Source organism: Bison bison, unplaced genomic scaffold (genome assembly GCF_000754665.1).
Source record: "Bison bison bison isolate TAMUID 2011002044 unplaced genomic scaffold, Bison_UMD1.0 scf7180017864042, whole genome shotgun sequence".
Taxonomy (NCBI): domain Eukaryota; kingdom Metazoa; phylum Chordata; class Mammalia; order Artiodactyla; family Bovidae; genus Bison; species Bison bison.
In genome coordinates, this window is record NW_011494614.1 from 558,525 (window position 1) to 576,256 (window position 17,732).

General features: G+C 38.8%; 1 protein-coding gene across 1 annotated transcript in view; it reads right to left on the reverse strand.

Annotated features, from left to right (window-relative positions):
• ERICH6 (glutamate-rich 6) overlaps positions 1–17,732 on the reverse strand; it is a 45,601-nt gene that overhangs the window by 14,352 nt on the left and 13,517 nt on the right. The window contains exons 9-12 of the mRNA XM_010835416.1: positions 9,669–9,826; positions 7,449–7,519; positions 5,940–6,085; positions 278–363 (exon numbers count right to left, since the gene is read on the reverse strand). Of these exons, the coding sequence (XP_010833718.1) occupies positions 278–363; positions 5,940–6,085; positions 7,449–7,519; positions 9,669–9,826 (461 nt within the window). The remainder of the gene's footprint in view (positions 1–277; positions 364–5,939; positions 6,086–7,448; positions 7,520–9,668; positions 9,827–17,732) is intronic.

Consider the following 17,732-nt stretch of genomic DNA (forward strand, 5'->3'; position numbering starts at 1 on the left):
ATAATGTTTATGAGTATTTATTGTCTAATATTATTATGTAAAGGGAGCAAGTTATAAAATAATGAACTTGTTTAGAATTAATTTTAAAGAATTATATAATTGCTCCTAGGAAAAAATAAGAAAAGATGTATAAATAGATGTTAATAGCTTTGCTCTGCGTGATAGGATTTAGTCATATCTATCTTTTTCCTTCTTATTTTTTAAATCTTTTTTTTCTTTAGCTTTCATTTTGTGAAGAAATAAGCTAATGAAAATACGTTGTTAAAAGAAAGGATACAATATTTGCGTTGTCCCGTCTGGAAATGAAGTCAGAAACTTGCTCCCATGTTTGTAGTGCTTTTCAAAGAGCTCATTCGTCACGATCTACACACCACAGAAAACAAAAGGATGGTTATGTGATGACAACAGACATTCTTGCTTGCTAGATAGTGATGCAAACCATTTCTTAAGTTTTTAGTCCTGCATCAGCAACAGGGGACAATCCTTAGGAACCATTAAAGATTGTCCCTAACCCATGCAGATAACTTAATAAAATCTTTCTGGCAAAAATCTGACATTACTTTTCTGTTTAAAGGGTCTGTGTTTTTTTGTCTTTTTTAATTTATTTAAAAGTTAAAAAAAATGTATTCAGTAGGACAAGATAGAGTGCTTAGGCTTTCAGATCAGATCAGATCAGTCGCTCAGTCCTCCGACTCTTTGCAACCCCATGAATCACAGCATGCCAGGCCTCCCTGTCCATCACCAACTCCAGGAGTTCACTCAGACTCCCATCCATAGAGTCAGTGATGCCATCCAGCCATCTCATCCTCTGTTGTCCCCTTCTCCTCTTGCCCCCAATCCCTCCCAGCATCAGAGTCTTTTCCAATGAGTCAACTCTTCGCATGAGGTGGCCGAAGTACTGGAGCTTCAGCTTTAGCACCATTCCTTAGTCAGGATTATATTTTAAGTAATTGTTCTCATCAAAACAGCAAACACTTAAAAAGAGCTTATCACATGGTAGGTATTTTTTAAAAATTGAAGTATAGTTGATGTACAATATTATATAAGCTTCAACAGAATGATTCACAATTTTAAAGGCTATATTTCACTTATACTTATTATAAAATATGGGCTGTATTCTCTGTGCTGTACAGTATTATCCTTGTAGCTTATTTATTTTATACATAGTTGTTTGTACCTTGTAACCTCCTATCCCTATCTTGCTCTTCCCCACTTCCCTCTCCCCACTGAAAAATACTGGTTTGTTTTCTATGAGTCTGCTTTTCATTATATTCACTAGTTTATTTTCTTTTAGACTCTACATATTAGTGATACAAGGCAGTATTTGTCTTTGACTTATTTCACTTAGTCAAATACCTTCCATCCGTGTTGCAACAAATGGCAAAACTTCATTCTTTTTTTATGGCTGAGTACTATTCATATCTACATGTGTTAGTCATTCAGTTGTATCCAACTCTTTGCAACCCTGTGGACTGTAGCCCACCAGGCTTCTCTGTCCTTGGAATTCTCCAGGCAAGAATACAGGAGTGGGTTGCCATTTTCTTCCCCAGAGGATCTTCCCAACGCAGGGACTGAACCTGTGTCTCCTGCCTTTCAAGCAGATTCTTTACCATCGGAGCCACCAGGGAAAGGCCATTCATGTGTATGTGTGTGTGTGTATATGTCGCGTCTTCTTTATCCATTCATCTGTTGATGGACACTTGGGTTGTTTCTATGTCTTGGCTATTGTACAATAAATAATGCTGCTATGAACACTGTGGTGCATGTCTCTTTGCAAATTAGCATTTTTATTTTTTCATGTATACGCTCAAGAGTGGAAATGCTGAATCATATGGTAATTGTATTTTTAGGTTTTTGGGGAAACACCATACTGTTTTCTGTAGTGACTGCACCAATGCACATTCCCTCTAACAGTGTATAAAGATTCCCGTTTCTCCACGTCCTTGCCAATATTTGTTATTTGTGTTTTTCTGGATGACACCATTCTTGACAGCTGTGAGGTGATATCTTATTGTGGTTTTAATTTGCATTTCCTTGATGATTAGTGACGTTGAGCATCTTTTAATGTGCCTGTAGGCCATCTTTATGTCTTTTTTTTTTTTTAATGTCTATTCAAGTCTTATGCCAGTTTTTCAACCAAGTTTATTTTTTTTTATTTATCTACTTTTACTTTATACACATATTGCTGTGAAAACAGAAGATTAAAAAAAAAACCCAGCTCTAGTACAATGGAGATATCCTACAGCCTGATTGTAGAGGTGAATATATAACTATCAAAATTAATGGAGTTGTACATATAAAAAAGGTGAGTTTCACTATAAATTATACTTCAATAAAATGACTTTACACTCTAGTATAAGCTGTAGCATCTGGTGTCTCTTCAAGGTTGCTCTTGAAATTCATTTGAGCAAAATACTAGTGAAATATGGGAAGATGAAGAAAGAAATACTGAGAGAGATTCTGTATTATAGCTCTAAGCCTAACTATTTTATTATCTAGGTAATACTCAATAGGAAAATGAATTTGTACCCAACAATGTTTTATAATGAACTAAAAATTCAGTTTAATTCTATTTCTTCCTAATCTTGAATTATAATAAAATGGATATAAGAATTCCTAGGGCTAAACAATGAAATAATCTAAATTTTCATGTAAATGTTGCCATTTATTTTGAAAGATAATATGTTTCACATTTTTATGAAATATAAAATACATTCAGAGAAGCACTAAAATATGCTATTTTGTTAATGGATAGTTACAACATGAACATCCATGTTATTACCATCTGGGTCAAGTGCTAAAACTCTAGAAGCCCCCTGTGTGCTAACCCAAAGTCAGTGTTCTATGATCTCTAAACAATATAGTTTCTTTCCCATTTTGAATTGTACATAAATGGAATCATATAATGGGAATTTTTTATATTTTGTTTCTTTTAATCAACATTACATTTGTAAGATTCATATGTGCCCCAGTGTGTAGCCAGAGTCCAATAGCTTCCATTTGTGTATAGTATTCTATTGTATGACTTCATCATTTATTTATCCATTGTATTTTTAATGGGTATATGGGTTGTTCCCAGTTTTCGGCTTATAGATAATGATACTCTGAACACTCGTTTGCATGTATGCTGGTACCCAGTTCCTCTCAGATCTTATATCCAGAGGAATAATTGTTGAATTCCACTTTACAAAAGGATATGTGTCTTTCACTTTACAAAAAACTGCTAAAATGATTTTCAAGCTGTTGTACCAATTTGCATTCCCACTACAGGCTAAACTGTAATGACTGTTATTCTACATCCTTTCTAACATTCAGTAGTATCAGACTTTACAATTTATTTATTTAGCCAATATGATAGGTGTGTACATACGTGTGTGTGTGTGTGTGCTTAGTCGCTCTGTCCTGTCTTGTCCAACTCTTTGCGACCCCATGGACTGTAGCCCACCAGGCTCCTCTGCCAGTGTACACTGATCTCTAATTATGGTTTCAGTTTTCTTCTCCTAGGTTACTAATGAGGTTGAGCATCTTTTCATATGTTTATTGACCATTTGGATTTTCTCCTTGGAGAAGTCGTCAAGTTTTTTTAGTTCATTTTTTTCTACTAGGGAGACTTTTTTTTCATGTTGATTTATAAAAATTCTTTATACATTTAGGATAAAAGCCCTTTGTATATCATATGTGCTATAAAATATCTCCCTTCTTGGCTTTTCTTTTAAATTTTATCAATTCCTTTATGGATACTGCTTTTTAGAATTAGTAAATCTTTCCCTAACCTGAAATAATAAAGCTACTCACTTATTTTTTTAAAAAATCATTGTAGCTTTACATTTCACATTTAAGTCTTTAATCCACTGGGAATGAAATATTATTTCAACTTCATTAAAAACTATGGATATCTAACTGTCCCAGCACCAGGTGTTGAGAACATTTTCCTTTCTCCATTACCTTGCAGTGTTACTGCTGGCACCTATCAGATGTCTGTGTGTGCATAAGTTTGATTCCGTATCATGGATTTTTTGTTTATCCTGCCCCCAAGCTACACCATCTTAATTACTATACTTTGTAATGTTGTTGTTGCTCAGTTGCTCAGTTGTGTCCGACTCTTTGTGACCCCAAGGACTGCAGCATGCCAGGCTTCCCTGTCCATCACCAACTCTCTCTGTCGTTATCTGAGGTTGTTGATATTTCTCGAAGCCTTCTTGATTCCAGCTTGTGAGTCATCCAGCCCAGCATTTTGCATAATATACTCTGCATATTGAAGAAGGGAATGGCAACCCACTCCAGTATTCTTATCTGGAGAATCCCATGGACAGAGAAGCCTAGCATGCTATAGTCCACAGAGTTCTCCAGCTCAGAATACTAGAGTGGGTAGCTGTTTCCTTCTCAAGGGGATCTTCCCAACCCAGGGATCGAACCCAGGTCTTCCACATTGCAGACGGATTCTTTACCATCTGAGCCACTAGGAAAGCCCAAAAATACTGGAGTGGGCAGCCTATCCCTTCTCCAGCAGATCTCCCTGACCCAGGAATCAAATTGCATTGCAGGCGGATTCTATACTTATATAAAAATAAATTTATACAAAAGGATATTCAAAGCAACATTATTTAGTAAAACAAAAGAACTTATAATAATTTTTATTTCCAATATCAGTAGAATGGTTAGATACTATATGAAAAGGCTCATAGATATTAAAATGATGTTAATGTAACCTATGGGCTTTCCTGGTGGCTCAGTGGTAAAGAATACCCCTGCCAATGTGGGAAATGCAGGTTTGACCCCTGAGTTGGGAAGATCCTTTGGAAAAGGAAATGGCAACCCACTCCAGTATTCTTGCCTGGGAAATCCCATGGACAGAGGAGCCTGGAGGGCTACAGTCCATGAGGTTGTAAAAGAATAGGACACAACTTAGCAACTAAACAACAGCAATGTAAGCTATATAGTATCATGGGAAAATTGTTGAAAATTAGGGCAACCCACTCCAGTACTGTTGTCCATGGACAGAGGAGCCTGGTGGGTTACAGTCCATGGGGTAGCAAAGAGTCGGACACAACTGAGTGAGTAACACAATAACACAAAGTTAAAAGTAGAAAAAATTACATATGTAATATAATTACAGGTCTGTTAACAAAAACCTATGCTTAAAAACTCTGGAACAGTGCTAATAGAACTTTTATTGACCATAAAAGTTTTCTATAACTGCCTTGAAATATGGTTGCCATTAGTCACACACAGTTATTTAACACTTGAAATTTAGCTAGTGTGACTGAAGAATTAAATTCAAATTTTATTTTATTTTAATTCCTTTAAACTTGGATAGCCATGTGAAATATTTGTTACCACATTGGGCGGTGCAGATCTAGATAATATTGAAATATTAATCATGATTTTGGGGATGAGGCTAAGACTTCTGGTGATTTTCTACCATTGATTTTAGGTTTCTAAAGGGTTCCAAATGTTCCTCACTATACAGTGATCACATTTTAAAGTAAAAAGGCTTTAACCAAAATAGCCCCTCATAAGACACACGTAAGGTATTGTTATAAAGTCTGCGTTCGTGCATGCTAAGTCACGTTAGTCTTGTCTGACTCTTTGTGACCCTATGGACTGTAGCCCACTAGGCTCCTTTGTCCATGGGATTCTCTAGGCAAGAATACTGGAATGGGCTGCCACGCACTACTTCAGGGAACTTCCCAACCCAAGGATCGAACCTGTATCTCCCACAGTTCCTACATTGCAGGTGGATTTTTCACCACTGAGCCACCAAGGAAGCCCATTATTCTAAAGTAGAAGTTAAAAGGCCAAGTCTGTACCAATTCTTTATGACTAATAGTTAAACGTATCCTGTAACCAAGCCACCATCTTCATCGAGACAGCTTTTATAATTTTAAGTAAAACTGGTTTTTAAAGAGTAGCAAATTAAAAAATTACAAGCTAATTACCTTTCCACATGCTATCCTAGAATCACAGCAAACAATGGATATGTTTCTTTTGTCCACTTGATAATCAGTTAGTTCTTCCTTAACTGACTCTATTTCTGGAATATCCACCGAAAGTTGATAAGAAATTGTTTTATAGTGTTTTGCATCTAATGGGACAAGAATCACACGAAAATATATATATGTTTAAAACTTTCCAAAATCTCTCTTCTAAAATGAAATTTCAAACTCTATTACAAATGCATTGATTCATTGGACACTTTTTTCCATTGGACTTTTTTTTTTAATGAAAGAAGAATCAGGAGCTTCATTAAATTAAATTGAGGGGCCCTCTTTTGTTAAAAAAATGAGAACATTCTCATTTCGTTGGAAGAACAAAAATAATGATTTTCATTATGTGGAATTTTTTGGCCATAGGTTTAGTAGGAAATAATTGAATCCCAAGGAACTTCATACTAGGGATTGAGTTGGGGGAAAAAAAATGTTCTCAAAGTATTTTTCAATAGCTCTGAGTTTCAGAGGAGCCTGATGCTCAGAAATATTAAAAATAAAAGTTAACTCCAATTGTGCAGCCTATAAGGAGAAAAGCAAGAATATAACTCTAGAACTTCTGATTCTAAAATTGATGCCCCTTCAGTTGTACTAGTACTGCAGCTGTACTGGCCAGCTGACCAATGGGGCCCATCTATAAGAAAGGAATCTGATTCATTTTTGACAGACTTTCCATATCCTAGCTTGAAACAAAATGGAATGTATGTTTTACTAAAAGAGAGACAATGAACTCAAAAGCTCATTCTAGCTCTCTGTAAAATGCGCTATGTGCTAAGTCGCTTCAGTCATGTCTGACTCTTTGCAACCCTATGGACCGTAGCCCACAAGGCTCCTCTGTCCATGGGTATTCTCCAGGCAAGAATACTGGAGAGGGTTTCCATTCCATCCTCCAGGGGATCTTCTGATCGCAAGGACTGAACCCACATCTCTTATGTCTCCTGCATTGGCCAGCGGGTTCTTTACCATTATGCTACCTGGAAAGCTCCCAAGTGCTCTCTGGTGGTGGTTTAGTCATCAAGTCCTGTACGACTCTTGTGACCCCATGGACAGTAGGCTGCCAGGCTCCCCAGTCCATGGGATCCTCTAGGCAAGAATACTAGAGTGGGTTGCCATTTCCTTCTTCAGGTGATCTTCCCGACCAAGGAATTGAACCTGGGTCTCCTGCATTGCAGGCAGATTCTTTACCGACTGAGCTACAAGGGAAGCCAGTCGAAGTCAGTGCTCTATACATGCTGCTAAATTATTTCAGTCAATAACAGCAGTGAACTGAAGACTCAAAACTTCAAAAGCCAGGTGATAGAAAAGTGGGGTTTTCTGACTTTTTAGCCATTTTGACTGAGGCATTGACCAAAATGAAAAATTTTAATATTATTTTTAAAATACATCAGTTTTTGCCCTCGGTCAAACACATGAGCTCTCTGATGTATACCTGATCTATAACATCAGCTTTGAGGAACTTACCTTCTTCAGAGAAAGTAGGCTGTTCTTTTGCTAGTATTTCATAGTGTTTGGCCATTTGTCGTTCTTGTTTTCTACAAAATTAAAAACATGATGCACAAGTCTGAAATGTGTTCCAAGTTTAAAATACTATACTACAGTGTGGTGGGAGAAGGAGGAGGTGGTGGTGAATCACTTATAGATGACTCCAAAGCAGGACCCAGAGCCTAAATTCCAGGAGGATAATGGTCATTCATGACCAAGAAGGAAAGACCTGAGACATGGAATCAGCGGTTGTAGCCGTTCAATGTGGGTCAGCAGGCCCTGAGAAAGGGGAATAGCTGCCACCAGGCCTTCATTCGACTGCAGCCCTGTGGTGAACCTAGAGGAAACTCTCAGAATGCAGGATTACAGGCCCCGGTTAGCTAAGGGCTATAAGAAATCCAAGCCAGCCGCTTGGCTTTTCCTGCCCCCACCCTGACAAACCTCATATGTATTTCATTGGATAAAGCCGCCTCTAACTGTGAGATGCCCCGTGACCTGCAACCAGAGGATTATACATTCTGAAAAAGACATTATTCAAAGGACTATCTCCAACCTGGACAGAAGGACCCTTATCAGATGACACAGATTTACATCAAGATAAACACGATGTGCAGAGAAAAACCCAAACCCCCAAAGAGATTACAGCCACTCCTCCAAACAGATCCAGCAGGAATAACCACAAAAGTCACCCCAGAGCCCCTTAATAGAACAGGGCGAGAACTCCATGACCCCACTGTGTCTACGAGTCCCGTGTAAGCATTAAAGAAGTTACAGAAGACTGACCATCTGTCCCTCATCACCCCAATAAAGATTTCTTGGGGTTCATGTCTCAAGGAAAATTTGAAGTAGGAGATAGATGGGTCTCTGGACTGAACAGCTGGTCATTTTCAAACCGAGCAAAATTGAAGTTTGTCCTCAGCCAGAAAAGAATGACATGTATTTCCCTTCCTCCATTGATATGGAGGGAATAAACTAACGGGGGAATCTGTAGCAGTGAAAAGGGAAAAAGACGAATGAGTTTTTCTTTTTCACTTCTCTGAGAGCAAAGAAGATAAAGAGAACAGTGAGCAGGCCTGAATATTCCGAGTTTATTTTACTGTAACTGCTGCTAGTAAGTTTGCTTTTCTGCCCCCTAACTCTGCAGGAGCTACACTTCACTTGACTCTATGCTAAACACATCCCCTATCCAGTGTTTACCTTTATAACAGCCCTTCCCTTGTAGTTACAAGTCAGAAAGAAGGCCTTAGAGCCTCCAAGCTGACAGATGCAGTTACTGGGTTACTGATGCCAGTTTATGACGGTCTTTGAAACAAAGCAAAAGGGAGAAACCTAGACCCTGTCGCGTTTGTCTCCTCATCACCAACTCCTGACTGTGAGCACTTGCCTTAGGCGCACAGTTCTTGAGGCAGGAGCATAAGGTGTTCCCCTCTCCACCAGTTGAGAATAAAAGCCACCATTCTATTTCTTTCAAAAAAAGAAGTATACTATAATTTTTACTGTTTACATGCCGTTCCTTATTCTTTGTATCTGTTATTACTTGTGAACCCAGTCATTTACTCAGTGCATGTGTGTTTCTACTGGACTTGGTGGACAAATTTCTCTAATATATTAATAGGAATTCCCAACTGCCCTGAGAATTTGGGATGGGTAAATTTTCTACTCTAAAAGTCAGTGAGCTCACTGAGTTTCTGACACCTTCTGACTCTTATGACATCCACCAGGAACTGCAAGAGGTTTGCTTTAGCCAATTTTTGTTTCTTCACTGGGAATGCATCTACAAAGTTATCTGCTTTGAAAAAATGAGGTTTGTTTTTACAAAAGGCTTTCTAGGGCTTCCCTGGTGGTCCGGTGGTTGAGAATCCACCTGCCAATGCAGGGGACATGAGTTCGATCCCTGGTCTGGGAAGATCCCACATGCCACTAAGCCCTCAGACCACAACTACGGAGCCCACAGGACACAGCAACTGAAGTGCTTGCACCCCAGAGCCCACACTGTGCAACGAGAGAAGCCACCACAGACAGAAGCCTATGTACCACAGCAAGAGAGTAGCACCTGCTCGCTAAAACTAGGGAAAGCCTGCGTGTAGCAACGAAGACCCAGTACAGGCAAAAATAAATAAGTAAGTAAATCTTTAAAAAAAAAAGGCTTTCTAATTAAGTGGGCCTATCTGAGTTCCAATATCAAAGGCTCACTGTTACCTCCGCAAAGCTTTTTCTTTCGCTTTGAGTCTGTCAACTTCACTGCCGTGGGCGGCATGAGGGTTAATACTGATTAATTCAGCTTTAGAGCTCTGGATTTTTTGGTTTTCTTCACAGATGTAGTCGACCAGATTTTGGAAATGACCACAACAGGAGGTCTGAAAAACAAAGACGTTATTTTCTTCTCCTCAGCCCTAGATGAAGGTGATTACAGGAGGGGAACAAAATAAAACCCAAAATGGCTAATGGGGTTTTGGATAACAATCTATCATATTTTTTGGGGGGGTGGCTAACAGCTTTATTGAGGTATAATTCCCATATCATACAATTCACCCATTTCAAGTGTACAATTCAATAATTTTTAGTATATTCACAGAAGTGTGCAGTGATCACAGCAATCCATTTTAGAACATGAAACCTGTACCCAGTAACAGTTACTCCTCCTCCTCCCCACATGGCTGCCACTAATCTATCTGCTGTCTCTGTAGATTTGCCTGTTCTGTATGTTAATATAAATGGAATGTGGTGCTTTGTAACTGGCTTTTTTCACCTAGTACAATATTTTAATTTATGTTGAAGCATGTTTAAATGCTTCATGTCTTTTTATGGCTGCATAAGATTCCATAGTATGGGAGGAGGAACAAGATGGCAGAGGAGTAGGTGGATGTGGAGCATGTCTCTCTCCACAGATACATCAGGAATACACCTTCAGACACAGAAGTGCATGAAGAACACAAGCTGAGAGCTGACAGGAGCACCTGACCAGCGGAAAAGAATATATAGAACCACGTGAAACTCAATAGGACGAAGGAACTAGGGGGAAAAGCAGGAGTGTTAGGATGGACCTGCCCTTGGCGGGTGGGGGAACTGAAGCAGGGGTCCAGTCCCCACAGCGGGGCAATTGTCTGAGTCAGAGGAGAAATATAAAGGCTGAGAGGCAAACAGCTGATCTGTGGCAGCCTAAATGGAATGAGAATCAGACAGTCCTTGCTGCAGCCATATGTGCCCCAGACAGGGACACAGGTCCCCTAGAAGGTACAACAGCTGGGAGCTGGAGTTTAGGGATTGTGGAGCAATCCCAGGGCGAGGGCTGCTGTTGACTGTGGAGAGAACAATCAAGGGGATGTGAGGGAGGAGATTGTGATGGGAAATGCCTGTGGAGGAAAGCCAGGCAGCCATGGAAGCAAGGCAATACTGCTGAGTCACACGTAAGGGGAGGAGCCATCACCATAGCCTATCTCTCCCCACATGCCAGCATTGGGAGCTGAAAATAGAGAGGCTGGCCCATCAAACGCCTCACCACTGAACTCCAGAGTAGGACCCCAGCCAGGGGGGCCCCCTATGTGCCTGACATGCCTAACAGTAGAGAAGGACCCCAGGCAAGGGAACCCTCTAAGTGCCTGAACAGGCAGAGCTACAGAGAAAGACTGCCCAAAGAAGCCTTCTGATTGCCAGCTATAAGAGGCTTGAAAAAAGACTCTGTTAGGGCCATAACTCCTGCAGTGGAGGCAGTCCGTGTCCCTGAACACTTGGCGCTGCCAGGGTCCCTGCAAGCCAAGAAGATGCACCACTTTCATGCTCAACCCTCACTGGGGCAGAGCTGCCACAGGCAAAAAAGTCTTGCATCTATGCATGCAGGGTCGCTTTGGTCATGTCCAAGTCTTTGCAACCCTGTGGAGTGTGGCCTGCCAGGCTTCTATCTGTCAGGGGGGTTCTCCAGGCGAGAATACTGGAGTGTATTGGCCAATACTGGTTGCCATACCCTTCTAGAGCCCTATATTTCACCAACTCCTCTGAGTACCTGGTGTTGCCAGAAGCCCTGTGACCCAAGCAGCTGCACCACCTCCACACCTGGCCCTCACTGGGGCAGACCCAAATCCTCCAGGGTAGCCTCAGGTGCAAACCCCAGTGGACGACCCACACATTTGGAAATAAAAGCACAACTGAAACCCAGAGGCAGCGTGGCTAAGGAAGAAGACCCAAAACCTTCCCACCAATTGTACAACCTGCAGATTAAATCCACATGATCAACTAGGCAGACTCTGTGTCTATGCAGTATGTAAAAGGACATTGAGAGGTCCACAAAAGAAAACACACTAGTTCTGATAGCTGTGGACATTGGAGGCAAGAACACACAGGGGTAGGACCAGATTAGAATCTGAGCTGCCCCCACAGCAGGTCCAGTGCCAGCACAGTGTTGGAGGGCATCCTAGGGAGGTGAGGTGAAGTAGATTGTGACTCCCAGCGAGGGAAAGGACTCTGACAGCAGTAACTCAAGAAAAACATTTATTATTCTTATGTTTTGACTTGTTTTACAGATTCTTTTGGATTCTTTTTTTTCTCCCCCCAAACTTCTGTTCTAGTTGTCAATTTTATTGGCACTATGAAATCTAATTAAGCTTTTTTTTTCTCATCACATTATTTATTGTTGTTATAAGTAACCTCTGCCTTTTTGTGGGGTTTTGCTGTTTTGGGGAGTTTTTCCTTTTTTCCTTTCTTCTTCCTTTTTTTCCCTTTTCTCTTTTTAAATTTTCTTAAACTTGTTATTATTTTTTTCTACATTTATTCCTTTGTTTGCTTTTCCTACTGTTCTTTACCCCTTGCAGTTAATCTTTAATATAAATAAATCTTCTTTATCTACCTCTATTTATCTTTGCATATCTATTCTTTTTTTCTTTCCTTTACTCTCAACATATTTGTTAGTTTTGTTTTCATTGCTTTATTCCCAACTTGGCACCTTGATTTAGTTATGTTTTCCAGTTTGTGCTTTAGTTTTGCTGTTAACTGGTAGATATAATTCTTGGTTTCCTTTGTTCACCAGATCACTCTATTGTACTTTATTTTTGTTGGACTGTTTTGATTTTGCTTATGGGTATATATTCCATTATTTTAATTATTATTTGCCTGATTTTGTAACTGCCATTTGTCTGGGGTTCATCTTTGGTTTCTCGTTTTTGGGTATTTGTTTAATTCCACTTAATGCCATAACAAACCACTTGTGAAATCTTCGTTACTGACCAGAGATCAAGTCCTGAGCCTTCGGAGTGGGAGCACTGACTCCAAGACCCTAGACTACCAGAGAACTAACCCTAGGGAGTATCAAATAGTGAGAACTCACACGAAGGAAACCACTGGAATACAAGACCCAGCATCACCCAACCACCAGTAGCACCCTGTGCAGGACACCTCATCTAAACAACAAACAAAACGAAAATTCATCAGCAGACAGGATTAGCACCTCACTCAGCCTTACCCATCACAGGGAAAAACAAAGAAGCAAACAAAAAACTCAGCACAAATCTCACCCTACATGAAGCTTACACAGGCCACTTGACCAACCTTAGGAAGGAAGAAGCCAAAAGGAAGAAAGAATTCGGCCTTGAAGCCTGGGAAAAGGAGACCTCAAACACAATAAGTTAAAAAAAATAATGAAAAGGCAGAGAAATACTGCACAAATGAAGGAACAAACTAGAAACACAGGAGTCCAAATAAATGAAGAGGAAACAGGCACACTACCTGAAAAAAGAATTCAGAATAATGGTAGTAGAGATGACCAAAAACCTTGAAAACAAAATGGAGAAAATGTAAGAATCAATTAACAACGATCTAGAAGAATGAAAGAATAAACACACAGAGACAAACAACACAATTACTGAAGTTAAAAATACTCTAGAAGGAATCAATAGGAGAATATCTGAAGCAGAAGAACAAATCAGAGAGCTGGAAGATAAAATGGTGGAAATAACTTCTGAAGAGCCGAATAAAGTAAAAAGAATGAAAAGAGCTGAGGACAGTCTCAGAGATCTCTGGGACCATATCAAATGCCCCAACATTCAAATTATAGGGGTCCCAGAAGAAGAAGAGAAAAAGAAATAGAAAAAGAAAATTTTTGAAGAGATTATAGTTGAAAAGTTCCCCAACTGGAAAAGTCAATCAAGTCCAAGAGGCACAAAGAGTCCCATACAGGATAAACCCAAGGAGAAACATGCCAAGACACATACTCATCAAACTAACAAAGACTAAACACAAAGAAAGAATATTAAAAGCAGCAAAGGAGAAGTAACAAGTAACATATAAGGGAAACCCCATACGCTTAACAGCTGATCTTTCAGCGGAAACTCTGCAGGCCAGAAGGGAATGGCAGGATACATTTAAAGTACTGAAAGGGAAAAATCTACAACCAAGGTTACTTTACCTGGCAAGGGTATCATTCAAAATTGATGGAGAAATCAAGAGCTTTTCAGACAAGCAAAAGTTAAGAGAATTCAGTACCACCAAACCAGCTTTACAACAAGTGTTAAAGGGACTTATATAGTCAAGAAATATAAGAGAAGAAAAAATATCTACAAAATCAACCCCAAACAATTAAGAAAATAGCAATTGGAACATACACATCAACAATTACTTTAAATGTAAATGGATTAAATGCTCTAACCAAAAGACAAAGACTGGTTGAATGGATAATAAAACAAGACCCATATATATGCTGTCTACAAGAAACCCACTTCAGACCTCATGACTCATATAGACTGAAAGTGAGAGGATGGAAAAATATATTCCATGCAAATGGGAAGCAAAAGAAAGCTGGAGTAGCAATCCTCATATCAGACAAAATAGACATTAAAATAAAGAAGATTACAAGAGATAAGGAAGGTCACTACATAATGATCAAGGGATCAATCCAAGAGGAAGACATAACAATTGTAAATATCTATGCACCCAACATAGGAGCACCTCAGTACATAAGACAAACACTAACAGACATAAAAGGAGAAATTGACAGTAACACAATAACAGTAGGAGACTTTAACACCCCACTCACACCAATGGACAGATCATCAACACAGAAAATAAGGAAATAAATCTTAAATAATACATTAGATGAGATGGATCTCATTGATATCTTCAGGACATTCCATCCAAATGCAGAAGAATATACCTTCTTCTCAAGTGTACATGGAACATTCTCCAGGATAGACAACATCTTGGGTTACAAATGAAACCTCAATAAATTTAAGAAAACTGAAATTGTATTATGCATCTTCTCTGACCACAATGAGATTAGATATCAACTACAAGAAAAAAAACTGTAAAAAACACAAACACATGGAGATTAACCAATACATTTCTAAATAACCAACATGTTACTGAAGAAATCAAAAGGGAAATCAAAAATTTCTAGGAACAAATGACAATGAAAACTTAACAACTCAAAACCTATGGGATACAGCAAAAGCAGTTCTAAGAGGGAAGTTTATAGCAATACAATCCTACCTTAAGAAACAAGAAAAACATCGAATAGATAACCTAACTTTACACCTAAAACAACTGGAAAAAGAAGAACAAAAAATCCAAAAATTAGTAGAAGGAAAGAAATCATAAATATCAGAGCAGAAATAAGTGAAAAAGAAATGAAAGAAACAATAGTAACAATTAATAAAACTAAAAGGTGGTTCTTTGAGAAGATAAACAAAATTGACAAGCCTTTAGCCAGAATCATAAAGAAAAAAAGAGAGAAGGATCAAATCAACAAAATTAGAAATGAAAAAGGAGAGGTTACAACAGACAGAAATACAAATGCAGAAATACAAAGGATTATAAGAGACTATTATGAACAACCATATGGCAATAAAATGGATAACCTGGAAGAAATGGACAGATGCTTAGTAAAGTTCAATCTTCCAAGACTGAACAAGGAAGAAACAGAAATTATGAAAAACCAAATTACAAGCACTGAAATTGAAGCTGTGATAAAAAATCTCCCAAAAAACAAAAGCCCAGGACCAGATGGCTTTATAGGAAAATTCTATCAAACATTTAAAGAGCTAGTGCTATCCTTCTAAAACTCTTTCAAAAATTGCAGAGAAAGGAACACTTCCAAACTCATTCTATGGGGCCACCATCACCCTGATACCAAAACCATACAAAGACAACACACAAAAAGAAAACTATAGGCCAATATCCCTGGTGAACATAGATGCAAAAATCCTCAACAAAATTTTAGCAAACAGAATTCAGCAACACATCAAAAAGCTCATACACCATGATCAAGTTGTGTTTATTCCATGGATGCAAGGATTTTTCAATACAAGCAAATCAATCAATGTGATACATGATATTAACAAATCAAAAGATAAAAACCATATGATAATCTCAGTAGATGCAAAAAAGCCTTTGACAAAATTCAACACCCATTTATAAAAACTTCAAAAAAACCTCAACATAGTAAAGGCCATATATGAAGAGCCTACAGCAAACATTATTCTCAATGGTGAAAAACTGAAAGCATTTCCCCTAAGATCAGGAACAAGACAAGGGTATCCATTTTCACCACTATTATTCAACATAGTTCTGGAAGTCCTAGCTACAGCAATCAGAAAAGAAAAAGAAATAAAAGGAATCCAGATTGGAAAAGAAGTCTGTTTGCAGATGACATGATGCTGTACATAGAAAACCCTAAGGATAGTATCAGGAAATTACTAGAGCTAATCAGTAAATTTAGCAAAGTTTCAGGATACAAAATCAATACACAGAAGTCACTTGCATTTCTATATACTAACAATGAAAAATCAGAGAGAAATTAAGGAATCAATCCCATTCACCATTGCAACAAAAATAATTAAATATCTAGGAATAAACTTACCTAAGGAGACAAAAGAAATGTACACAGAAAATTATAAGATACTGATGAAAGAAATCAAAGATGACAAAAACAGATGGAGAGATATTCCATATTCCTGGGTAGGAAGAATCAATATTGTGAAAATGACTATACTACCAAACACAACCTACAGATTCAATGCAATCCCTATCAAATTACCAATGGCATTTTTCACAGAACTAGAGCAAAAATTTTCACAATTCATATGGAAACACAAAAGACCCTGAATAGCCAAAGCAGTCTTGAGAAAGAAGCGTGGAGCTAGAGGACTGACTGACTAGAGGACTTCCTGACTTCAGATTATACTACAAAGCTACAGTCATCAAGACAGCATGATAGTGGCACAAAAACAGAAATATAGACCAATGGAACAAGACAGAAAGCCCAGAAAAAAACCATGCACCTATGGGTACTTTATTTTTGACAAAGGAGTCAAGAATATACAATGGGGCAAAGACAGCCTCTTCAATAAATGGTGCTGGGAAAACTGGACAGCTACATGTAAAAGAATGAAATTAGAACACTTCTTAACACCATATACAAAGATAAACTCAAAATCGATTAAAGACCTAAACATAAGACCAGAAACTATAACACCCTTAGAGGAAAACACAGGCAGAACACTCAGTGACATATATTAAAGCAAGAGCCTCTATGACCCACCTCCTAGAGTAATGGAAATGAAAACAAAATCAAACAAGTGGAATCTGATTAAACTTAAAAGCTTTTGGAAAGCAAAGGAAACTATCAGCAAGGTGAAAAGACAACCCTCAGAATGGGAGAAAATGATAGCAAATAAAACAACTGACAAAGGATTAATTTCCAAAATATACAAGCAGCTCATACAACTCAATAACAGAAAAACAAACAACCCAATCAAAAACTGGGAAAAAGACCTAAACAGACATTTCTCCAAAGAAGACACACAGATGGCTAACAAACACATGAAAAGGTGCTCAACATTGCTCATTATTCAGTTCAGTTCAGTTCAGTCGCTCAGTCGTGTCCAACTCTTTGCGACCCCATGAATTGCAGCACACCAGGCCTCCCTGTCCATCACCAACTCCCGGAGTTCACTCAGACTCACGTCCATCGAGTCAGTGATGCCATCCAGCCATCTCATCTTCTGTCGTCCCCTTTTCCTCCTGCCCCCGATCCCTCCCAGCATCAGAGTCTTTTCCAATGAGTCAACTTTTCGCATGAGGTGGCCAAAGTACTGGAGTTTCAGCTTCAGCATCATTCCCTCCAAAGAAATCCCAGGGCTCATCTCCTTCAGAATGGACTTGTTGGATCTCCTTGCAGTCCAAGGGACTCTCAAGAGTCTTCTCCAACACCACAGTTCAAAAGCATCAGTTCTTCGGCATTCAGTCCTTCTTCACACGTCCAACTCTCACATCCATACA